Below are 26,144 nucleotides of genomic sequence, written 5' to 3'. Positions count from 1 at the left end.
TGATACTGCATGCAATCTCCTAGCTTAGGTCCAGATGTGGGAAAGCACACACTATATTATGTCTCTTTTGTAATTTGTTGTGTTAATTGACAGTACAACTCAGGGAAGACAGTAAAGGTCAGTTAAATGGGAAAAGAGTACAATAATGTGTCTAAATGTGGAAATAAGTGTGTTTAAGAGGTTATGTTTATCCAATACATAAGTGATCAAAGTATAACTGTATATAGATTTATGTATATCACTAAATCTTCCAAATCACTAGGTGAGAGGACCCCAGGAGTTAGGTTGCATGGATATACACAATTTGTAAGGACCTCAGTTGGTCTGCCTTGTGCAAAGCCTGAACATAATACTCTAGTTACCTTTATTATTGTGGAAAGGACACGTACCCATCCAATTAGCTATGCCAAGATCTTTCGAGTTGACAGAACCTTACAAAACTATAATGCAGCTCATGACAAATTTCAAGCATTGCATGGAAGATCCCTTTTCTCACCTATACTCGGTTACATATCAAATTTATATTATGCAACTTACTGAAATATTTATTAGAAAGAATGTTATTGGAATTTTCTTAATGCCATGATGTAGCTACATCTAGTAAATCACCGCAGAGTTACCAGTAACTGTGTAATACAATGCTGAATCTGACATGTAATTATATACTGGCTGGAGTGCAATAATAGTAGACTTACTCACTGAGCCACATTTTTATATAACTACTGTAATTCACCCTTTTGTGCAAAAATAAAATATAATTTGTTCTAGTAATAGCATGGGTAGCAGTAGTTGCTACATACGGAATTTGTCACCATGTACTAAACATGTGTCAACACTAATTAGCACTACATTGTTACATAAATTCTAGCCAATGAAATTGCAATTACAACTTTTCACTGCTGTCAGTGAAACAACTTTTCACTGCTGTCAGTGAAATACGGGATAAATTTCACTGCTATACTATACTTTTGTATGGGCAGTGAAACAGGTATGGTATTAAATGAATAAACGTTACATGAGTGTTCTATTAGACTGTCAATCTGTTGCAGCAATGATATAGTTACAGTGATGATTGTCAGTCACACTTGACATGTCTTACCCGAAAGCCAACAGCTATACAGCATTAAAGATATAGATAATGTTTGGAAATTCTGGCTAGTAAGCTTGGCTATAAGTTGCATTAAAAGTTCAGCTCATGAAACAAACAAAAACACACACCTGATATGTAACATTTCAAGGCAGTGGTTCAACGCTGAACCACCATGCTAACAATGACAATAGCTAACCCTCACCAACCATATCTCCTTATTTATAAGCTTGCTACACTGAAGAATACAGTCACACAGACATTTAGAAAACTATCTGGTATAGCACTGGTAGGGTACACTAAACCTACCTATACAAGAATTTTGTTAACAATGCTACAAAAATACATTTAACAATATTACATGATCAAACACTTTTTGTGTCTTTTGTTTCTTCTTTTTCTCGTGGGTGTATCATTGGCTACCATGAAAACATCATTTAATATCAATTAAAAACCTTCTAACCTGTTGCAGACTGCTGAAGCTGAAAGTCACCATGCCAACTAACACGCCTCAAGTCCTGAGCTACACAGAACATAACAGTATAACAGCAAACATAATAACACTAGTTCACCTGATCTTGACCGGCTGTTGACTACTTTATGAGTAGATGTGAAGTTACAAATATATTCTATACCACTAGCATGGACTGCTAAACTAGATGGAGACTTTGTGAGATGATGATTAGGTCGGACTGCTGCACTAGATTGTGTGATGTGGTTAGAATGGGCTGTTAGATTAGTCGAGGATAGGTGGTTAGAATGGGTGGCTACATTAGTAGTAGCTGGGTAGTTAGAATGAATATTATACACACTTCTAGATTGGGAGAGGTGTCGGGCTGGATCATGTGATACAGAGCCAATAACATTACAGGATTTGTAGTGACCATATCTATGATGTGGTTGAAGTTCATCATTGCCATAGTAACCATCATCATATCCACCAACAGAATGTTGTCTACTGTAGTGTCTCCTGTGGTATTACCATGGTAACCTCATAATTATCATGAAACACATACCTCACTACACGATAGTTTTCATGATGGTTGTCATTGGTTACACGATGGTTGCTACTGGTTACATGATGGTTGCCATTGGTTACAGGATTAGTTACTGGGGGATACTCCAACACATGATGTCTTGTAGTCCACTCATCATGGTATCGAGCATTATCAAAATCACCATGGAAACTAGCATTCCGTTGTCTTGTTTGACCAGTTGAGCTGGTTCTACTAGTAAAGTATTGTACTAACAAGCGTCTGTTCTCCTTAGTGAGTAAATGTGATTGGGTAGAATTATCAACTACATCACCATCAATCTCATTAGCTGTAGGCCACACCCTCTGCTGTGATTGGCTCCTTTCCATAGCAATCATGTACCACTTGACACAAATGACCAGTATAACCTACAAGAGAATATAACCATGTGACTGTCATGTGATACAGTGGAGAGTCGATTATCTGAACTCTGATTATCCGAACACCAAAGTGACTACTCAATTAGAGTATTTTGTCAAAAGTGTATGCTTTATTAGAGTAGTTGAACAAAGCTCTGAATATTTTACGTACTATTCAATTATATGAACACCCTCCCCCCATATTAGTTTGGATAGACTCTCCACTGTACTATGCCTTATATAATGGTGAGAGGTATATGATAATTGTATCAGTACATTAAAATTTTTGTGGGTGCCTTGTCTAGTTGTTGACAGTAGAGGCCACATAGCTAGTGGCATTAATGCTTTTTCAAGTCTGTCTTGAGTGCATGACTTGTAAACTAAACCAATCTGATACTGATCCCATATACCAATACAACTATAAGTGTAACTATGTAGGAATGTTCACTTCTAGTAAATTAAAGTACAAACAAGCACGTCAAGGATTGAAAATTTTAATCCAAAATACAAAAACACTGGCAACAAGTCTATTTATTTCAATGATCACATGCTCCGCACAAATCTGGGAGGCATTCTGTAGTCAATGGAAGGCCTTGACACTACCCTACCAACACATATTTTCTATATCTCAAGAACATGTGTTGTTGGATAAAAATTACAGTAGAGTTCAGCTATAGGACTAGTTACAAGTCTTCCTGTAGAGAGTTCAACCACATTATAAGTCATTGAGTTCAGTTATAGTACTTGGGCAAGACTCAATATCTAGCCGCCAGTTGCCCCAGACCACAAGAGGTCTGGTATCACACAATACAAAAATTTGCACCTTAATATCATTGACAACGGCACTCCTAATGGTATTGTAAAGAAATGTCAAAGATTGTTAACCAGTGAAGGAGATGGCAAAAGGAGCAAAGCGAATTTCAGTTGCATGAAATATATGTGAAATCAGAGGCTTTCTTGAATCTCAATGGTGACCAAAACATAGTGATTGTGTAATGTCACATAAATGTTATCATAGCCAGTGTTGGGAGTAACGCGCTACTTATGTATCGTGTTACGTAATCTTATTACTTTTGTGGTAACAAAGTAATATAACGAAATACATTATAAAAACAGGTAATATAACTCAAGTTACTTTACTTACAAGTGTAACGCGTTACCTAAGTAATATAGTTACTGTAACGAATCTAATATTATGTAATATTATTACTACAAGTAACGAAGTTACTAATCTCGTTAGTAATCTACTGAGTAACGTCTAGCCACAACGAAGTAATGAAGCCTACTGAATGAAGCTTATTCACCAGCTTCTTACTTATAACCAACATTTGCGCATTGCCCAACAACGCAATCATGTCATGTGATGAGGTGGTAGTTTCACACGTGACAGCTTAAGGCTATGGACACAAAGTAATATAATATGTAATATTATTACAGTTACTTTATTTTATGGGTAATATGTAACTGTAACTAAATAGTTCAGTTGCAAGTAATATGTAATATGTAACTAGTTACTTTACAAAGTAACTTGCCCAACACTGATCATAGCCAAGTGTTTCTTTTGTGTGGTACCAGACTCTTACATGGTCTGGGGTGGGACTATTATCTATATGGTGCTCACCCTATGTAATTAGCTAACAATAATTTAAATTTTAGGGAAGTTTTTTTGACACAAGCCAAGCCTATCTCCCAAGTAGTCTCGCGAGGTCAGACTACTTTTTTCTTTGTCATTGGGCATGGAGAAAAAAGGGTCTGGAACAGTTCGAATCCCACACTCGTCTTGACACTCTCCGGATAATTGGAGGTGTTAACCAAAGAAACATGATGCATTTTCAAATAGCCGCTTGCATCAAGTGGTCAATCAATTACAAGCACAGATTTATAAACCTATCAGCATCTAAGCTGCCTATGAGGTAATAATAGATTGAATCGGTTGTTAATTGTTTAGGTAAGGTCTTTTGTTTATTGTTGTGTTGTGGCATTCTTGTTACAATGGAGTTTAAGCGCATGGGTTGTATACTTATGACGTAGCCTTGTGACGTGTCAAGACAATTGTGGGATTCGAACTGTTCCAGACCCTTTTTTCTCCCTACCTAATGACAAAGAGAAAAAGCAGTCTGGCCATGCGAGACTAATCTCCAAGCTTTATCACTTCATACATTTGCCCAAGAAGCCAAAAACTGTCTATGAATTTTGAAGATGGAAAGATGACTGCCTGTACTTCACATATTTCAATGGATATTTCTCTGTAAAATTGATATCAGCAAATCCATAAATTTTAGATTTCCGTAAAATTCCGTTATATTTGTTCAATTGTCAACTTAAATTTCATCTTCAGAAGTGATCCCCAAAATTACAGATCGTTACACATTTGCCTCATGTCTATACTTTACAGGTTGAGGCGTCTGCATACACTTAGAGCCACGTGGGTGGCTCTGGCCATAGATATATCTTGCAGTTATATGTTGTGACACTGTGCAACTAACACGTACTGATATATTAATCTTCAACGCGAAACGTTTCGCTCCATCAGATCAGTAAAATTTACTCCTCACCATAATTTACCGCCAATTTTATTTTAAACGCCTATAGTTATTTTTATTATAATAGATGCCCATTAAAAATATTAATGTCCCTTGATACAGTGCCGAAAGAAGCTCGACATTTAAGAGCTTGTAAGCTTTGTTCCCTCGTAAAGGTAACTCATACAGCAATGTGGTTGAGTTGTGTAGCTTGTGTACTATAGACACACGACCAATTCTTGGCGGCAGGTTGTGATAATTGTGAACGATGGCTGGAGCTAAAGGGTAACCGCGAGGCGATCAGTGAGTGCACCAGTCACAATTTTGACGGGTAATAATATATACTAACCATTAATAATGTTATTTAAATATCATACAGCTTGATATCGTTAATGAGCCCGGTAGACAGCTGGGTAGCAAGATGGCAGAGAATCGAGAGATGCGTTCAAGGTTGTTATGCTGTGTCTGTATCAGGTAGGTTTTGCAGCCTTGTAAACTAGTGTAGACATCACGTGATATCAGGTGATCTACCTTACGAGATTACTGAAATGTTGAAGGAGAGGGGTGTGGCGTACAGGTCACGTGACAGGAGAATACAACACTGATACATGATCCACATGTTATATAAATTTACAATAATAATTTAATGATGTTTTCTTTTGTGTTTCTTGTCATGCTTGAATGCCGAATGTGAGTGTGTTGATAGTGTAGGGCTGGGAGGTTCAAATGTACAATCATCAACATTCACTGTAGCTAATGTGCTGATACTAGGACTGGGGACCAGGAAGCTTGGAATTGGGGTTTGTAAATCCTCAATACTGGTTGACGTCATACAAGCAATGTAGATCCGATACCTTGTTATCTGTGGAGGAGAGGAGTAAAAGTTTTAAACAACTACAGCAAAACAGAACAGCCAATATATCAGGACTAGCATGTGGTGAACTGCTATGATACACATCTGTGTAGCTTGTCAACCATAGCCATCACAGGGATTATTACATGCCAACAAGAACAGGTGTAGGTGACTGGAATGGCACCAAGGATCAATTTCGTGCATGAATGTGCAGCAAATATTAATTAATTAATGTTGGAATGTTGTCACTCCACTTTGTTTTGGTTTCAAAAATTGATGCAGCAACTATTCAAAATTGGCCACCACTCAATGCTTTAAAACAATGCTTAAGCCTTTATAATAATATTGTGGCACCACTCAAGTGTGGTGTTTAATACAGTATGTGCTATCAACACTTACATTATAGTGAAGAAAGAAATAAGTCCATTATGCATGCATTGTAGCTGATGTGGTGGACCTAAGCAATGTCGAACAGTGAAGAAATTGAACATAGTTGAGTTATACTTGGTTGAGTTATACTTGGTTGAAGGCATCAGTTAGTCAGTTAAAACATCTAACTAATACTCCAAGCTGTTATGAAGGCTTTCTGAGGCTGGTTTTTGGGAACTTTGGAGAGAAAATGTGCAAATCTTCATGATCTCTATTATACAGAACTATTGTACCATATGATCTAATGCACAACACTATAAAAGGATGCACTTTGAGTTTATCAGGTGCAAAAACAAAAATGTTTTAGGCATCAGTACAGTATATTCACGTTGAGCTGAATCCTCAAAAACATTTAATAACTCATGGATGCAAATACACATGATCTTGAAATTTGGCTCATTTGTAGTACTGCTTGACCCGCTAAAAATATTTCAAAATCTGTTTGTTCAAATGTTTGACATAATATTCACAGCCAATCAAAATTTTCACAATACATTTCCTGTGGGGAAGCCATATAAGTACATTGTGCTCTTTCCCGAACTTGTAATGGAGCCAAACCGTACATGTCTGTTGTTGACACCTTTGCTGTTACCAATAATCATCTGATTGACTGAAATGTTAACTCTGTTGCGAAAAAGTCCGCTTTTAATTTTTAGCTGTTTTTCAGGATTCAGCTCAACGTGAACATACTAAAGTAGTAGATGCTAGAAATCACCAGGTGCATCACTCATCACCTTGTTCAAAAATATGGCAAAGGCATTATATTTATCTACCAAAATATTGTCAAAAAGATTTTTTGGCAAATATCAATCGATTGAAAAACTGTGGTAATAAAGCTGTCCACCACCTTGGAATTCCAACTACCGCACAGTGGGTTGTGTACGAGGTCTAAAATTTGTGTGCAAATTGAAGCTTAACTTACAAAAATTTCTGCTGACAGACTGAATTTCTTATATTTTCAAGTGAGCTACAGGGAATTTAACACTTCTTGCAATTTCATAAGTGTGAATGCGTACGCATGCGTGTTTTTATAAGCGATTTATCTGGTGCCACAATGATCCATATCGTGCCTCAGACTGCTGTACATGTGACAAATTTCTTTAACAGGATGGTAGCATAGGTTATTTCACTTTGAGAAGAGCAAAATACAACAGACACGCATGCACAACCACACTATGCATTTCGCACAAAACTGCAAAAAGTGTTAAATTCCCTGTAAGTCATCTGTGTCTTGCAGATTTCACAATTGCAGAAATTTAATCTGGAGGTTACTTTTAACACCTTTGCAAAAATTTGGACCTCGCAACAACAACCTGCTGTATGGTAATAATTTTTAGTGGTGCTTATATCATGTCTAACCCACTGCTACATACTTTCCACTCACCTCAAATTCAAAATAATCTAATTTTTCACGCCATGCCTACAAGCAAGAACAGTTAATTAGTACAGCACAGCTGCACAATGTCCACTTCAGTACCTGATTGCTTTTCCCTTTGTGACTAACATTACCAGAATGATAAGCTCTGTGTTCTTCTAAATCTTTCTCTAGTGACTTGACACGATTATTGTGACTCTCCAACTGTTGCTCCTGTACATAATATAGGCAGCGGACACATTAACAAAGAAGCTGACACACTACAACGTGCACACACACACGCACGCGCACACACACACACACACACACACACATGGGTTAACTTGGTTGGTGCTAAAGGTAACATCGGTCTTTGAAAATGTGAGCTGTATTGAACAGAAATGGATCACATGACAACGTAATACCACACCCCCACCTAGAGCCAATCGGAGCAGCCAATGGTATAGATGAATAAGTTCCAGCTGCCTTGTTAATAGCACTCATCCATTGTTGCATCTCTGTCACCGACCTGTGGATCAGTCAGTTATGGGTGTTAGTGACAAGATAGATGGAGTCCTTACGGAGCTTGTAATAAGAAGACCTTCCAATCTGATGTGGTTATCCTTAACACACTACTTCTCTTGTGGTAGTCAAATGCTCTCTGTGCTATGCAGTGTGTGATGGGTAGAGCATTGGTTGTCTTGTCCAAGTATAGTTCTTCATGAGGCTACACAGTATTATTACAATACACATGAGAAGACAGTTCGGTAGTACATGACTTACATTTTCCCACCAAAAACATATCAACCAGAAACCAGCTACACTACCTTTACAGCACCTTAGCAGTGATGGTTAGTTACAATCAAACCTAAATATACTTCAAAAATCCTTCAATGAGTTCCTCAAAATTTACTCAACACATCAAAAATTTTCTGCTGGCCGACTTTAATAGGGGTCGTCCATAATTTTCAGCATTTTCACAACCATACACAGAGAGTACTCTTTTTGCTTACCCCCTCCCTCCTACCCAAAAGTGTACTATAAAAATGCTGATGTGATAGCTATTGCATGATCAGTGTTAATTTTTATGGTTTTCTTAATACATCTACCTGCTAATCCTCTGACTTGTCAGAATATAGTCTTAAGTAGCATAACATCAACTTTTTTTCACTTGCTTAAACCCATATGCATACCACAGGAGGTACTGTACTTTATGTATCATCAACTTCTTTGTGTTTCAATTCTTTTCACTACTAGCACAAAAGTGTTGATTAATGGTTAACATATCAATGGCTCCATGTGTTGCTGCAAATGAACATCTTTTTGTATTTTTTTACACCATGTCTCCAACAGTCGAAGTAAGTGGAGGGATTGCAAGAATGTTTCACGTATTGTACTGTGGACTGTCTCAGCAAAAACCAACATGGTTCATATCATTTTTGATTTTTTTTTTTTTTTTTTTTTTTTTTACAGCCTGAGTATTATCTACAGTGTCCAAAGAATGGACTACCAGAGTTTCATATTATTGGTAATGAGACAATTAATGCAATACTTGTACACATAAAGTACACACCTCAATGAAGTATAGGAGAAATCCTTTGAGGTATGCATAGTATGGCTTCCATTTTCTCTTTCCACTTTGCACTACAATGCTGTTATAGTAACCAACTGTTAATATATCAGAACAGCTTACCTTTCTTATGAGGAGCCTCCATGACATTCTTACGATAAATTTCACCTTCTTTAAACACCGGTGCATCACCTGCTAGATCCACCTGTTGCCATGACACTACATCACCATAGTAACAGTGGTTACCAAGAAACAGACCTCAATGAAAGTTCCCGGAAATGTCACATGATAGACTGGAACACCCGTGGGTGGTTCATGATTACCTGTGCCATTTTGTGAGAGTGGTTGTGAGCTGGAGTCTTTAACATCATCACTACAGCAACAAAGTCTTGTAATTAGTGTTGTCAGGCAATAAGCACTTACATTGCCAAAGGCAAAGCATTCTTCTTTATACTATCATACAATCCCTGTACGTAAGCAATTGTGATAACCAACATCTCTACATAAAGCCCACCTTTAACATTTCTTTAGGATAGCTCTCGCCTGTTCCTTGTAAGTTCGTAATGAACTGAGTCTGAGTCATCCGTGATCCAGTGTGCTATTGAAATGTAGCTCATAACACTACACAAATATACCCAATAATGATCATACCTCAGCATGTAGGTCAGTGTTCAGTAGTAAGAGGGCACATATCAGAGAATGACACGAATCTGTGTATGTCACCATAGTGATGACATGTAACCAATAGCAACAGGACATACCAGAATTGGCAAACAAGGTTGGATTGCATTGGTGGAAACGACAAGAAAAATACTGCATAATTCTTTCCTGCTCGTAGGTTTCCCCAGATAAAGTGAATGAGCAAACAAATTGTCTACACAATTTAACATTACATAACTTCATTACCATGGGAACACTAACCTTAGAGCCGGGTCTAGACCAACATTCTCAAACTCAAAAAATTTCAAATATTCTTCAGCAACGTTTTGACTAAATGGTGACCTAGCAACAGTTGCTAGCACAGTTTTCATGTAATTCAGTGACTTACTTAGCGCTTAGATGGCTTGCTACTTCACTACGCTTGTACCCATCCAACATGTACAGCTTCCGTGCCAAAATAACTGCTTCCTCTCGTGAATCTAATGTCCTTAATGGACGTCCACTGAGTGTACGTCTCACCTGTTTCCATAGTAGCACTAATAATAATAATAATAACAATTATAATTACATACCCTCAACCCGAAGTCGGTCTCTGATGTGGCACCTCTTAAGGATGCTATCCTTGCACGAACATTACGAAGATTTGAGTCATCACCATGGGAACCTGTGCCACGGGAGCCATTACTGTCATCACGATTAGTTGTATCATCCCCACGGGAACCAACATCATTGTTTTGAGAGCCAGTGTTATCGTCATGGGAACCAATATCACTGCTATGGGAACCAGTATCATTGTTATGGAAACCAGTATTACCACCATGGGAACCAGTGTCAGATGGTTCATCACTGTTACTATAGCGATGAGGTCCATACTTGCTTTGTCTAATCTCGACACTGGTCATATGCTTCACCTCAGGGTAAGCTTTATTTGGAATTGTTGATGTTGGTAATATCACGTCACCTAACAAGATATAACTATTAATACCAACAGCCTATCTTGGCTATACCACCTTTAATACTTTAATTTCACAACTTTCTTCATACTGCATTTTATGAAGGCCACACAATAGTATGTTCACGTTGAGCTGAATCCTGAAAAACAGCTAAAAATTAAAAGTGGATTTTTTCTCAACCAAGTTAACATTTCAGCCAACCAGATAATTATTTGTAACAGCAAAGGTGTCAACAACAGACATGTATGGTTTGGCTCCACGACAAGTTCGGGAAAGGGCTGTAATGGACACTGTACTTATATGGCTTCCCTATAGGAAATGTATTGTGAAAATTTTGATTGGCCGTAAATATTATGTCAAACATTTGAACAAAAAGATTTTGAAATATTTTTAGCGGGTCAAGCAGTACTACAAATGAGCCAAATTTCAAGATAGTGTGTAATTGCATCTGTGAGTTATTAAATGTTTTTGAGGGTTCAGCTCAACGTGAACATACTATAGCTAAGTTTTGGTATACAGTAGGATAGTCCTATGAATGGCTTTGGGCCTTGCCTTCAACTACTACACTATTTTTCTTTGTGGTGACAAGAGTGAAGACAAGAACATTTGTTTTTAATATAATGTAACTAAAATCATGACTGGATTTGTGAAAAGGGGTCTTCTGCACACATCCATTTTATCAACTTTGATAGTCAATGATATTTGGTCAGTAGCGAGTACCAACATAGCTTAATGAATGGAGAATATGATAGCTAAACAACAAGTCATGGTTTCCCTAGGTCAAAGAAATGGATAAACACTAAGTTATAGTTACCTAGGACACAGAAATGTATGTGTGAGGAAGACCCCTTTTTATAAATCCAGTCACAATTATGCAATCATGATTTAAAATTGTGTTTGTATGTAAAGTGCATGCATGTACTTTTATGGTACTTATATGGTGTCAAAGGGGTGCCCCTCCTTCTTGTATGGTACCGCTCAAATGTAACGCCATCTCGCAAGTGATTAAAAAACCCACTATTTAAAGGGCATGACACCTGTTTCACTTGCGAGTAAGCAAAACAAGTGCCATGGCCTTGAATTAGCGAGTTATTTTAATCGCTCTCACTCTTGTGAGATGACGTTACATTTGAGCGGTACTGTATTATTACATGTGAGGGATGTAAGTTTACACAAAACTGTTTAACTTTGCCAGCATAATCAACTAAATACCCCGTCAAATCACAAAATTCTGAAGATACTCTAGAAAATGCATAGCATGAATGATTTCCCTACCATATGCGATTCTATGGGGAGCATTGCTCTCCCCTTAGGAAAATGTGTAAACAAAAAAAAATTATGGCCGTAGTTACATTTTTAGCATCATTTAAACTACAATTATAAACATCCTACAGCTTCTGGGGGTTGCACCAACAGATCTCATGAAATTCATCATCAATCTCTAGCAGTTGTAATATATAACTGTCACACAGAGAGTCCAGCATAAATTCAGCTGCATGGTTTTGAAGTGGCTCACAATGTATTACAATTCAATAGAGATTGTTTCAGAATGCTAAATTTACTGTGGGCCCAGGCCTGAAAGTAGAGCATGCTCCATATGATAAGTGTGTTTCACATGCTGTATTAATTATATCAACTAATTATCTCTTTTCTTGACCCCCACCACAAACTTTTGTTCCAGTTAGTACCCTCCCTGTGAATCCACCCCTGGGTGTGTCTTGTGGTGCATTGTTGTGTGTTTTCTCAGCCAGGGAAGAGTGACTTTGCTGATTGGCTTAAAAGGAGACCTCTCTATTAGAGTGTCCTGATTGTACTCCATATCCCAACCAACCAGCCACTAAAAGCTACTATGGATAGAGGTAAGTACCAATTTATGGTAAATACCATAAATGTATTTTGTAGGTGTACTCCTTGGACCACACAATACATTACTGTGTGCCTTGACCATATAAATATTTCTCACCAATAGATTGAGCAGATGCATTGGACTGTAGTGACGATGTCTTAAGTAAGCCATCTGAGGGGTGTGGTTCTGTAGGTGGTGGTTCCTCTGCGATCAAGGGGTGTGACTGCTCCGCTGAAGAGTTTGGCTGCTCTGTAGCGAGTTGCTGTGGATGTGGTTCCTCAACAATATTCTCTAAAGAACATTGAGTGGTTTCAGTGGACGATGCAATGGTCAGATCATGTGAGCAGCCTAACTGTTTTTCTTCTCTCTCATTAGAGCTCCCCATCTCTAGACTAGTCAAATTAGCTAAATTTTTAATCACATGTTTCTTGTCTGCAGATGGCACTTTGATCACAGAGCTCTGACCTTGTACAATTGGAGGACTACCACATGTTTTATTAGTTTCCATAGTAGCACTGCCGAGACTGTCACATGATCCACTTAAAATGTCCATGGAAGATTCTGACTGGCTGCTAACAATACTATTATCCCATTGGCCACTGCCACCTGGCAGGTTGTCAACAGATTGTGAACTACAGTGTACTATATCCGACAAGCGTTGTTGCCTTGGTGATGGCGGTGACATACTGAGTGATTCCCTAGTCATACGAGGTGAGCCACCATCCGATGGTACCATTAGTAAATTACTAGTATCCAAAGGTTCCTCGCCTTCTGACAGTCTGTGACGGGGTTGTACCTTAGTAGACAAGGAACGATGTTGTACAAAACTTCTTTTAGTGCTCATCCCCTTCGTAATTAACCCTCTAGTAGGTAAGGAGCCCTATACATCATGTGATACACACCGTATCATTTCCTATTAATGCCCACCTTAACAACATCACTACTTCCACCAGAATTCACTGATGGCTCTACTAGCTGTTCTTTCTTAACCCGACCCCCTCCTTGCTTAGCTTTGATCCGCTTGACCTTTGCCTGGATGACTTCATCTGTGTATTGGGGATAAGAATAACAACATTCTCACACACAGGTGGTACTTACCAGATTTAAACACAAATGTTGACACTTGTGGTGATGATGTAATCAATTCAACAACTAGTAATAGTTAATTATGCACTACAATAATTCTAATTAGTACCCACCTTCAGACTGGCTCATGTTATCCAGTTGTTCATCATTGACTGCCAATAGCACATCACCAACATTGACCTAGTAACATGGTAACCTCATAACAGCACTAATGCTAGTATTGTCCACATGCTCTATTAACCAGATAAAGGTCACCATAACATTAGTCCCAATTTCTTGGCCTCGATCAGAAGACCACATGAACAACGTAAACACCGGAAAAGATATTGTTGTGTGTTGTTAGGAGGCACTCAGTACTAGCAGTTGCACAAACAAGATTTTAAAATCCACCAAGCTCCTTTAAGCATGGTTAAATTTATGTATGAGATAAAAAGCAAATCAGTACTACTACTTTGTGAGGACCAAGAATTTGGGCAGACGACCTTCAAGTGATCGAGCACATTGGCAGCTGAGATGAGACTAACTCCCTAATGGGAAATTTCCATATGTTGTAATGGAACATAAATTTTTGTGTCTTTTATTGCTACAAGGACCCTTATCTATATACCAATGACAACTCCACACGAACCTACTACATGCTGTATGCACCATCAGGATGTCACACTGTATGAATGTCTGTAAATCAGCAATAGCATACCACTTTACCTAGTGTTACATGACAAGTCTGTTGACCCTTAGACCAAGTGTTGTGACTTCTCAAGTTGTAGTGTACAGGGTTGGGATAAAATGCATGATTGTGTGTGTGTGTGTGTGTGTGTGTGTGTGTGTGTGTGTGTGTGTGTGTGTGTGTGTGTGTGTGTGTGTGTGTGTGTGTGTGTGTGTGTGTGTGTGTGTGTGTGTGTGTGTGTGTGTGTGTGTGTGTGTGTGTGTGTGAGGCAGCATAGCCAAGTGGTTAGGGCATCGGCCTGGTAATCGAAAGGTCCCAGGTTCGATTCCCGGTTGAGCCACTTTGGTGTTGTTGTTGTTTCCTTGAGCAAGAAACTTTATTCACATTGCTCCAGTCTACCCAGCTGTTTAAATGGGGACCTGGTGGCCTGGTGTCAACTGGGGAAGCAGTCCGCCCAGCTGTAACATCAATGGGTACCTGGTATTAACTGGGGAAGCAAATGCCCAACTGTCCTTGTCTCGCTTAGTGGTGTTGGGGTCGTTGTGGAACTTTAGGTTCCGCGACCTCTCTCCAAGAGACCTGGACAGTGCCCCAGGAGGATTTGCCTGCACAAGGCTCAAGTGCCTGAGTGGTGCACAGGCATCCCAGTGCTGGTTCACTGGGCAGCAATAGCTATGCTTTGCATAGCTGCCGGAGGCTTTGCTTTGCTTTGTGTGTGTGTGTGTGTGCGTTACCACCAAATTATACTCTAATTGAGCAGTCACCATTCTTACTGTATAAATTGTAGTGTGGAAAATGAGTGCACAGAAATGGGTATGAACATTTCAATGTAGAGCTGTTGGTTTGTGTTAAAGCTTTTCAGAAACTTTTTATATGCATCTTCATAGCACTGTGTTACATCATAGGAACTCTTAGAAAAGTACTAGAGTATTTAAGGGATTTATGTACTGAAACAAGTGGCATGATACAGTTTTGAGAATCCTAATAAATGTAACCCGCTAAACATAAACTGACTTGCTTGTCAAACTTCATTTTGACTTTTTTGCTGTCTAGAGGGAAAAAAACCAATGAGCTGTTAAAGTGTCAACCTTATCTGGTAAGTGCTTTTGGAGTAATAGCGATGGACAATAAGAAGAGTAAAACAATCGATTTGTACAGTGCCTATACAGAAAAAATCACAGGCACTTGTTTAATTGATCACAAGTCTCACGTGCAACGGGATACAGAGTTGGAACTTGTGTCATTCTATTCACCATGAACTGGGGCAATCATCAAGGTGTCCTAAATATACCCATGCTATTAAGCAAGAAGGTTGTTCAAGCTTAGAAATGGCGATGATAAAGTGCTGTTTTACTGCATTGTAAACAAACAAATGTAATCCATGCTTGCTTCATGGTACAGAAACGAAACAAAGATATTCTTACTCTCCATGAAGAGGTTGTATTACTATCTGAGTCTTCCTTCACTGTTTACTGAAGCGATTAAAACATGTATAAAATTATTTATAAAACTATTTATTTAACACACGTTTTTTACATGTATTTCAATGGAATTTATCTATAAAACATTATGCAAACAAGTCGGGTTTTCGCTCAGCAGGTCACAAATACTGTGCTATGCAACTAAAGTAGGAGGTTTCACAGTGCCATTTGTTCCAATAGTTTAGTTACAAGGATAATTACTTCATTTGTAATACACTAGTTCGTTTAAATTCTACTTGTAATGGAGTGCCAATAAACACACACACACACACACACAATTGTACTAATAGAAAACACAGTAATCCAACTAACTCAGTGTCTACTTTATCAGAGTATCCCGTTCTTGTATAGTAGCGGACAAATTAAAGTTCCCCTTTTGCTGTACACAACCTGTGTTCATTGCTCAAGGAAAATGGAACGTAAATAAAATGGGAACATTTTTGTCAGTTACTGTAATTCACAGTCCACACAACTAGCAGGTAGGACAGGACACATTTGCTGCATCACAAATATTGCAACTGGTAAATGTATTTGGTATAAGACTTTGAATAATTTTGAGACACTTAGCTATATAAGCATCAGAACTGTAAGGTGTTGAAACCATAACAAGAAAATGAACACAAAGTAAGGAGAATATAACAATAGCAAAGGAGGATGATGGAGGGTAAGCCCCACACACAGAGCTAACCCATACAATAAAAGAGCTGGATTTGATAATTGAATACACACAACCCTCAATGATAGCTCTCACACTAGGAATGAGTTACAAGGCTTCACTTACAGCTACAAACTCACTACAATAGTAACACTTTACACAATAAATAATTTAAAGTATAACACAATGCACACACACATACTACAGACTTCACTTGCATTCATGGAGGTATCAATGGTTTCACTGTACTATTATTGTATTGTATCTATACCAGGAATTCTATAGCGTACTGATCCCAGTATACTTAGCTATTCGTCAAGCATGAAATAATAAAACCAACTGTACTATAATTTGAGCCCCATTAGTGATACACTAATCCAAGGTCTGGTAGGGTCTGAAGCCATATTAACTCCACTTCAGTCAGACACGACACCTGTTTGATGGCACTTACATGCTACACTACTGAGCCATGTGCTAAACTCGTAATATTTCAAATGCGAAATTCCTTCTCATTGTGTTATCCCCACCAAAAAGGACACATGTAAGGGATCCACTTGTTCACTGGTGACTATCTCGACATTAACACATTTCATGCACAAGTAGTTGGCAAATACCACTCAATAGTCATAATACAAAACTGAAAAACATCAGGCTTCACTGGGGTTCATTCAGATTGGCTTCACTTAGGCTAAAAAGCACTTAAGTTCTGAGTAAAATTAACAAGTCTGGTTTGGTGCATGCGACTTCACCAGACTTGTCACATTTGTGTTCTATAAACATGCTTCACTGCATGGTACCAAGACCAACATATTACCCTCCTCAATAAATAAGTATTGCATAATTTGTTTTAGTGGCGCTTAAAGCGTGTCCAACCTCCTCTGCCACTCAGTCATTGAGTTGGACATATTGTCAACAAACTTTCTTTACAGTTACCCCCTAAGTACATCCCAGGGAGACATTTTTTTCACAACACTATGAACTATCTCAAGTTTGTGTACAATAGAGTAATCCATACCTTACTATTTAAATATCATTATTTGTGTATAGGCAATAAACACCAATGCTGAAATCATCATATAGCTGGTAACATTCTCATAAAGTTAAGTAAAACAATTCGTTCCTCAAATATAGCACACAAACAGTTGGATCTGAAAGGATATTTATGAGCTTGAAAGACACAGCCTAAACGGTGTACAGGACATGCAACCCATTGTACCACTATTTATACAAATTTTCTTTCACTTTAACTGGGTTTCAACCTTGTAAATTCACTTGTTACTGGAAAAACATTACATCTCCTACCCCTGTAATAATAATAGCGTTGCTATGAGAAACCAAATGACAGCATAAACACTAATTCAATCATCTTATACTATCAGCCAAATTAGGTCATAGACCAGGCTGCAGGGTACATTCAACAGTACATTGTTAAAATAAGTGTGTTAATGAAATGTTTAAGGTTTAGCAACCATTAATACCCCCCACTTTTGTATGAGTGGATGTTCAGCACAATTAAGACAAGTTGTCACCAAACAGACTGTTGGGTGTCAGCCTACTGGTGCTCAGTAGGGCCTCAACAATTTTTTTAAAATCAAAATTTTCCCCCTATTTTGAACTCTGCATGTGTCCCCCATATGGTATTAAACGATGTTATAAAGTGTGCAACAAGGATCCTACATTGTCACAGCAATGACACACTCATAAGGTAATGTTGGCACACTGTAAGCACTGCTCAACATGGCAATATCACTTATTGTAATAGGGTTACATGGTAAACTCATACACACTAAATATAATTAACAACAAACAATGTAGGGTGACAGTGACATGGCGTGAGGGCTACAAGAACAAATTACATACCGACGCGCTGAGGGCAGCAGGTAGGCCAGGAGTCACCTCCCATACAACAACTGGTAATTTACCAACTCCTCCACCACTGACAGAGAATCCAAACGTTTCCCTTCCGCTGTCTTCGACGGCTCGGGTTAATTCTACTGTACGAGGTTGTTCAGACATTATTCTACGAGTACTCCAAATAACGATCACTCCGTATGGAAATTAAGTAACTATACTACAATGTTAAAATTAGACTTAAGCTAAACACAAAAAAAATATTCACTCGCTAGTATACTATCTATGGTATAACTGCCTTCACCACTAGTCGGATTCCCATTGGGGTATCACGTTTCCATATACGCGTGCGCGTAACAAACTCCTTCTTTTTGGTACCGATTGAGGTAAGCGTGTCAATCGTTTTTCATTGTCCTTGCTGGTGTTGTTAACGTGTTATCGGTGTCTTTAGCAGAATAAAAATTGAATAACTGTTGTGTTCGTGAGATATTCGTAGCATATAATGCTCGCTGTGATAGTGTTGTCCTAAATAATGCGCATGTTACGCGTGATAGCTGTTTCATTGAAAACCTCTTTGTGTGGCTTTTAGAGATAATGGCGAAGAGGAAGGGACGTGCACCGAAGGAAGAAGAGGTCATTCAGTTAGGACCTCAGGTCGCTGAAGGGGAACAAGTGTTTGGGGTAGCTCACATATTCGCCTCATTTAACGACACGTTTGTACACGTCACGGATTTGTCAGGAAAGTGAGTCATCATATTGTGACCTGATCAGTGTATTAATGTTTGTACTATGTAGGGAGACGATATGTCGTGTAACTGGGGGCATGAAGGTTAAGGCTGACCGTGATGAAGTAAGTTATATTCACACAAAGCTAATGATGACCTATTATCTTAATATACAAGGCATCACCATATGCTGCAATGTTGGCTGCACAAGACGTTGCTGCTCGATGTAAAGAAATCGGCATCACTGCTTTACACATAAAATTGAGGGCAGTTGGTGGTAACAAGTAAGTATAGACCTTGTGTGGTTGGTTGGGTGCCATTACCGTCACCATCTCAAACTAGAATATGTTAATGCTTAGCTTTAGTCTAGTTGTGACTGTTCTATTAGAGTATTTAAGTGGCCTGCAAATGCTGTAATATGTACTCCTCAACTTAGTAAAATAACTTAAAGTACTGCAGAATCAGTCATTAAACATTGTGTGTGTGCATTCAATGCCTTTGTAATAAATAGTGTTTTCATGTATCACATTTTCATGGTGAATTGATTGGTACTTAGTTTGTACAAGTAGAAGGAAATAAGTTGGGTTAGGGACCAAAATAAAAAAAAAGCAGTTAAACAAAGAGTATTCCTACAGATATACTAATGGACTTTTAATCCCTATAGACTGAAGGCAGGTATTAATTTTCCCTTCGTACCTTTTTAATAACGTAAATATGAATCCACCCATACTGTATCATAAGAATGGAGAAATCAAGCCCATAGCTTTATGCAATGTCAAATTTAGTCAGTCAATAGAAAATTCAGTTAAATAGATATATTTTTTTGAAATTCCAGCGACTCTAGTTGGAAGGGTTTGGGGTTACTCCAAAGGCATTTTTGGCTGGGCTTGGCTATGTCTCCAATACCGCCAAGCTGCAAAAAAACAACCCAGCTTTTCTGGCTTACCCTTCGGACCCAGTAAGCCTACATTTAGGCTTTGACGCATGTCCCTATACAAACTAAAATAACTGCAAGTATTAGCAATAGAAAGATCACTACATCACTCACCATGAACCTGATGATAAAATGGCACCAAGCATTGGTGCAGTTGGGTACATTGCCTCCACTTAAAAAATACTCCCTTCATCAAATGTCAGCCACTGTACACTGCTTCATTTAACAAGGAATATCTTTGCTATACTTGGTGCTATGGTCAATTAAGTGCCATTAGAATCCTCATGCGCTACAGAATCCAGTAGTACACAACAGATCATGTGATCTTATAATGGACGCTCATATTTTAAAAGCCATCAAGATGACATCTGCCATTCAATGCTTCATTTCTTTTGTGTTGTACAAAACTGTTTACATGTTATTGTAGTGCATAAAATTATCATGTATTAGAATGTCCTGTTGTGCAGTAATAGAAATCTGACCCTCTGCCTGTAGTTTCCACCTACACATTTCATGTTCAACAAAATTAATTCCGATTACAATGGAATTAAGCGGTGTTTTTTTTTTTTTAAATTTTAAACCAGGTGCCACATACACAGCTGGCCAAAGGCTGGCTGTGGGTGCACGCCTGGTTTACTGAAATTGTTTTCGTAAAAGTGTGTGTGTGTGTATCTACCTACCTACCTATGTTTGTCTGTATGCACCCATGTGAGCAAAATTGTTAATGGTAAAAGCAGCTTTTATGTAAGAAATAAAAGCGAAATGAAGTCTGTATTAACTTGCGCACAGGTAAACTTTGCTCTGAGGTGGTTTCTTTTCGGTGGTCTGAAATACGGGTGTGGTGACTCTCCTCAGACTTTGTGAATTACCTTCCCTTTGGGCATTTAGCAATTGAGAAACAACAGTGCAGGCCTCATAGACCACCAGGAATAGCCTATCCTTTCCAGTTGGAAAGGGGGCGTATCCCCGTTGTATGCAAACAAAAATGAAGAGTAGCTTTGAGGCTTTGTCAAGAGAATTTGTGGGGGAAACACTATAGTCAAACTATAAAACAGTTTAGAAGATACTTCTGTGCATGATATGTTGTTAAAAGCGGTTTGTTTAACAAGCACTTCCATAACAGTCCATAGCAACGTAATTGAAGAATTACAGAAATTTCATGAATTACAAAATCCGAGAATTACAGTAAAATTAATTATGCCTTATTGCACAACATAATAAAATAATAATACACAGTTGGGATGGGATGAGTTAGCTAGCTGCGTAGCAGCTGGTTTTTATAAGTACACAACATCAACTTGTTTCATGATGAACTTTAACCCTGTGTATCAATAGTCTCTATTAATTTGCCAACAAGTTCATGTCTGTTGGTTCATGTTTCATCAAGTTATAATTGCTATTTTAAGAGGCAAAAATTTTAGTTTCTGTGATGGCTTATTGTGTTCATTAGGGCCTATTGGTGCAGCTTAGAATGTGCACAACTTATATATACAAATTAATAAATTTAGTGGTCATTTTAGTTATCCAAACACTTCCACTGATATATATGGTACACTGAAGATGGCCCATATTATGAGGTGTTTGTGTACACTTTACATATTATCTGAATAGTTTGTGGTAAACTGATGTCTTTTATGTAGGGTAAATGTTATCATGCCAGTAAATTTGCACTAGACATGATCGCAACAAACTGTATACCCCTTTTATGGTGTTCAATAGTAGCCGGTCACTTTTTATCTCATGTGCTGCCTACGTTGATATAACTGATGGTGTATATCATCTTTACTGCATGTTTTTAGTGTGTTGTAGCTGTATTAATTACTGTGATAATTAGAGGGTTGTACTCTTCTACAGGACAAAGACTCCTGGTCCAGGTGCTCAATCAGCTCTCAGGGCCTTGGCAAGATCTGGGATGAAAATTGGCAGAATTGGTAAGTGTTAATGTGTGTGGTCTGTTATTAACAAGTGGTCTCTCATTACAGAGGACGTCACGCCCATCCCCAGCGACAGCACAAGAAGAAAGGGAGGTCGCCGCGGTAGACGATTGTAAACTTGTTACCATGGACACCATTGTATTGAATTATTAAAAACCCGCAACCTGTAATATGCGCGTATAAATAATTATTTCGAGATATCCGGACTTAGTTCAAACATGTCAGGCAATCGTCAAGTGTTCCTGAGTGGTGGTGGTCCCTGGGGCCTCAAATTGAACGGTGGTAAAGATTTCTGTTCTCCGCTAGTCGTTTCTAAGGTAGAGATGCACGTGATACCAACATGAACCAAGCTATTATACGTATTCCGTATGGTGGTGTTCGCTACGATGATATATCTTGCCATACTGTGGTGTAATTGTAGTGCACTGTTAATGTGTATGGTGGGTTGTGGTTATCGTTCACGTGATAGGTCACGCCGAGTAGCAAAGCGGCATTAGGGGGTGTGCGGGACGGAGACTTCGTGTTGACGATTAATGACACGCCCACCGAGGATCTTAAGCATCATGATGCTCAGGCCTTGATTAGAGGGACTGGCCAGAGTCTTCGCCTGACCGTGTCAAAGTGAGATGTTGTTTATTACTTGTATGAGTGGGTACTATTGAAACATATCATGTTGCCAAATAAGGTACTATCATACCTGGTATTTGTGTAGTATTATTGCTAAAGAATGTGTCAATTACGTGTATGGCTTCTATTAACAACTTGCATGGCTTTGTAGAAACTAGAGTACACAATAGATCAATGCAATATATTATCAGGTACAGGTGCCATCTTCAATAGGCATGTATACGTTTTCACTAGAGGTTTTACTTGAAATTGGACACTGTTTGTGTTATTGCAACTGTACTCATGAAGGTATGTTGTAAAGCATGTAACCCTAGAGTTGTTTTAGAAAACCCCCACTAAAGCTGTCATTTAGTGGTTCTTTCACTTCACCTGCTTGAAGCATCGTAGATAGTATATACTATCTATGGAAGCATCATTGTACTGTAATGGGTGTTCAAAATATACTTGTTTAATCATCACAATGTATGACTCTATAGCTACATGGCTTGTCTCTATTGTAAGCCCTGTATACAAAACCCCAGGTTTCTTTCAGTATGGTACAAGAGATAGCTAACCTTCATCCACAGTAGTGTTGTTTTAGTATGGAGTTTTAGTATGGAGTTTTAGTATGGAGTTTTAGTATGGAGTTTTAGTTATAGTTGTAGCTAGTTTCATCAATAATTTTAGTTTTAGTTTTAGTTATAGTAATCTTTCTTAATTCTTTTTAGTTATTGATTTAGTTATGGTTATTCACTCTTTGTTTTTTAGTTTTAGAAACATGAAAAACTTTTAGTTTTAGTTACAGTTTTAGTTATGTACATCAAAATCTTTTAGTTCTAGTTCTAGTTATAGTTAGAAACATGAAAACCTTTTATTTATGGTTATAGTTTCAGTGATTATATACGTTTGTTTTAGTTATAGTTTTAGTTTTAGTTAACTTAAATATATTCACCTTACTAAAAGTACTTTTAGTTTTAGTTACAGTTAACTGAAACAACACTAATCCACAGAGTTATAAAAGCCAGTGATAAATATAGGAAGGGGCTATTCATCCAGTTCAGTATGTAATAAAAAGGTTGACAAAAAATATTAATCGTAAAACTTCTGGGACTCAAACCTGGGCCAGTGTGGTATCGGCTGTACTACTGCTGTTAAGTTGCTCATTTTTCTGTCTTATAAAATGTGATTCAATAAGTAACCTGTATAAAGTAAGAAGACTGGGTGAAGAAGAAACTAAAGCTGAACCCGATCCAAACTCTAACGCTAACCTTAAGTTTGCCTGTTAAGCCATAATGATGTCCTTCACTGTCTGTGTAAAAGTAGTGAGTTTGAGGCGAGCTAGGGTTGACCCAGCTTTGCCGGGACGCTCGCTCCAACCAAAGCTCACCTCAAACTCACCACAACTAGTGTGCTTGATACCTGAGGTATGATGGGCGAATAGACTGCAAGTCGGCATCCAGTACTGGATGAATAGCGACTACGATAAATATACATTTAATATAACAGATAGTGTTGGTATTTTAAAAGACTGGATTTTTTTTCTGTTCTTAAGACAGATGTAACTTGTGTGGCTTCTTTAGTGTAGTTCCCAAGAGACCGACAGCATCTGTAGACACTGTTGTTACAACAACTGCACCTGTTACCCGACCAGCCCCACCCACTGTTCCTGTGACAACATCTGTAAGTCATATTGTGCAATGGATCACATGATCATACCACACTCTAGACCACTACCAGCTCACCAAAGGTAGTGCATACCACTGGAGGTGTAACCATTAACGTTCAGAAATCACGGCCAACTCCCCCTAAACCAACCAATCCAGTATCAGCAAATGTGACCACACCTCCTTCCTCCAACAGACCAGCACCTCCACCTAGTAGGCCCACACCCCCTGTTATCACAGCAACACCTGCCGTGTCAGTTACTACTACTCCACCTGCACAACTATAGTGAGTTACCATGGAGATACAAACATGTTGTTTACCTGTAGTGTTATTATAGTAACAAAGAGGCTGGTGTGATCACAGATTCCATCTTAACAGATGAGACAGATCTTAACCAATCAGCTGAATCCACATTGCAGTCACCTGCGTTCCGTCGTATCACAATCACAGAAGATGACAAGTATTATTGCATCATTTCTTATGCTGCTATCACACTCTAATTACAGCACACCACACCCTTCAACCATTATCAAACCACCTGTGATTGGACAACCACACCACACGCCACCTCCTCCCTCAGCAACTGTTACTAAAGGAATTCTTAAATCACCAGGTACTTGTTTGTAAGCCACTTCCTATTGTTAAGCCACAGGGTGCTTATCACAGTGAAGCCAACAGTTACCAAGCCCCCTAGCCAACCAAAGCCTCCTCCACCAAAACCTGCTACTGTAGCAGGTATCAACCGGCCTGCACCACCTCCTATTACCGTGGTGAAGGCACCCCCTCAACCAACACAGGATACCGGCACCAAGAAAGCTTGTGACCGTCAAGCTGAATGTGCCAAGTGTAATGATCCAATCAGGTATTTTTATGACAGGTACCTTGGCATAGTAACACTTGCTGGTATATACATGTATTGATCAGTTAAGGCAGTACTTTGGTAGCTGTGTTGTAGTGTGTTGCTACTATCCTCTATTATATTTTGTGTCACTACTAGGGGTCCCTATGCTACAGCAATGGGCAGTAATTGGCATCCAGACTGTTTCTGCTGCTCGTCATGTTCTCAGCCTCTCAGTAATGTCACATTTGTGATCGAAGGCAATGATGTATACTGTGAACAATGTTACAAACAAGGTGTTGCTCCAATATGTGAAGGATGTCAACAAGCAATCACTGGGGTGAGCATGACAACAACAATGTTAACATCACTTTGTAACCATGGTAACAGAACTACATGACAGCGATGGGTCGCTACTGGCACGGAGAACATTTTGTGTGTAGCCAGTGTCAAAGGAAACTAAGTGGGATAGAAGAGGGAGGATTTCATTATGAAGATGGCCACCTGTTATGTACACAGTGTTTCACTGTTAGTTTTGGTGTTGAGTGCTTTGGGTGCAAGCAGCTGATTGGGGGCAATGAACTATGGGTGGAGGCCATGGACCAGAACTGGCACCCAGAATGCTTCGTGTGTACTGTAAGTATTTTTAATTGTAGGAATGAAAATCATAGTGTGTTATTACTTGCAGGCATGTAGGAACCCGTTGGAGGGCCAGTCATTCTTTGTGAAGGCCGGTAGTCCTTATTGTACCAACTGCAAATGATCGGTCCCTGCCTTATAGTCCACTCCAACCCGTCATCAGAATGGAATTAGCTTTGCAATGACTTATTAGCAATACAGCATCATCATAATATAGATTTAGTCAGTTTAATAAAATAATGTTCAATTATATTATAATGATAGAGTTTATGGATTACCAAGTTGGTAACAATGTATTCTAGCTGTACTATACATCTAGCTGTACTATACATGTTGCACATATATAGTCTACAACCCAGCTAAGGCCTCCAATCACAAAAACTAGTCACTTTACTA

At 38.6% G+C, this 26,144-nt stretch overlaps 5 protein-coding genes across 6 annotated transcripts; 3 read left to right on the top strand and 2 right to left on the bottom strand.

The window, feature by feature from the left end:
• Positions 1-1,304: 1,304 nt before the first annotated feature.
• On the bottom strand, positions 1,305-5,077 carry LOC136262356 (uncharacterized). Its single transcript, XM_066056598.1, has 5 exons — positions 4,973-5,077; positions 2,104-2,489; positions 1,660-2,057; positions 1,551-1,610; positions 1,305-1,506 (listed from the first exon to the last, which is right to left on the bottom strand). Exons 2-5 carry the CDS (start codon positions 2,457-2,459, stop codon positions 1,445-1,447), a joined length of 876 nt encoding a protein of 291 aa, XP_065912670.1. The 5' UTR covers positions 2,460-2,489; positions 4,973-5,077; the 3' UTR covers positions 1,305-1,444.
• LOC136262358 (transcription elongation factor SPT4-A-like) lies at positions 5,047-5,696 on the top strand. The gene is made up of 4 exons (XM_066056600.1): positions 5,047-5,178; positions 5,227-5,333; positions 5,382-5,476; positions 5,525-5,696. The coding sequence occupies exons 1-4, from the start codon at positions 5,110-5,112 to the stop codon at positions 5,605-5,607; spliced, it is 354 nt and encodes a 117-aa protein (XP_065912672.1). The 5' UTR covers positions 5,047-5,109; the 3' UTR covers positions 5,608-5,696.
• On the bottom strand, positions 5,586-18,779 carry LOC136262354 (exchange factor for Arf-6-like). 2 transcript variants are annotated; one of them, XM_066056596.1, is made up of 22 exons: positions 18,417-18,779; positions 13,867-13,933; positions 13,766-13,819; positions 13,595-13,713; positions 13,133-13,547; positions 12,785-13,072; positions 10,441-10,829; positions 10,257-10,387; positions 10,130-10,210; positions 9,970-10,082; positions 9,860-9,918; positions 9,723-9,806; positions 9,632-9,675; positions 9,467-9,581; positions 9,332-9,413; positions 9,212-9,282; positions 8,220-8,365; positions 8,075-8,167; positions 7,973-8,024; positions 7,762-7,872; positions 7,669-7,704; positions 5,586-5,864 (listed from the first exon to the last, which is right to left on the bottom strand). In XM_066056596.1, exons 1-22 carry the CDS (start codon positions 18,570-18,572, stop codon positions 5,646-5,648), a joined length of 2,925 nt encoding a protein of 974 aa, XP_065912668.1. In that variant the 5' UTR covers positions 18,573-18,779; the 3' UTR covers positions 5,586-5,645. The 2 variants fall into 2 exon arrangements, with proteins under 2 accessions (XP_065912668.1, XP_065912667.1); XM_066056595.1 differs by having other exon boundaries at positions 12,785-13,547.
• LOC136262357 (small ribosomal subunit protein uS11) lies at positions 18,649-22,170 on the top strand. Its single transcript, XM_066056599.1, has 6 exons — positions 18,649-18,793; positions 18,997-19,150; positions 19,203-19,257; positions 19,310-19,416; positions 21,921-21,997; positions 22,049-22,170. The coding sequence occupies exons 2-6, from the start codon at positions 19,002-19,004 to the stop codon at positions 22,114-22,116; spliced, it is 456 nt and encodes a 151-aa protein (XP_065912671.1). The 5' UTR covers positions 18,649-18,793; positions 18,997-19,001; the 3' UTR covers positions 22,117-22,170.
• LOC136262355 (PDZ and LIM domain protein 5-like) lies at positions 22,115-26,029 on the top strand. The gene is made up of 10 exons (XM_066056597.1): positions 22,115-22,317; positions 22,470-22,621; positions 24,187-24,286; positions 24,333-24,556; positions 24,609-24,731; positions 24,778-24,884; positions 24,938-25,133; positions 25,269-25,449; positions 25,500-25,745; positions 25,798-26,029. The coding sequence occupies exons 1-10, from the start codon at positions 22,219-22,221 to the stop codon at positions 25,870-25,872; spliced, it is 1,503 nt and encodes a 500-aa protein (XP_065912669.1). The 5' UTR covers positions 22,115-22,218; the 3' UTR covers positions 25,873-26,029.
• Positions 26,030-26,144: the final 115 nt, after the last annotated feature.

Source organism: Dysidea avara, chromosome 7 (genome assembly GCF_963678975.1).
Source record: "Dysidea avara chromosome 7, odDysAvar1.4, whole genome shotgun sequence".
Lineage (NCBI taxonomy): Eukaryota > Metazoa > Porifera > Demospongiae > Dictyoceratida > Dysideidae > Dysidea > Dysidea avara.
The sequence above is the reverse complement of the archived record's forward strand: the minus strand, read 5'-3'. Positions and strand labels throughout refer to the sequence as shown.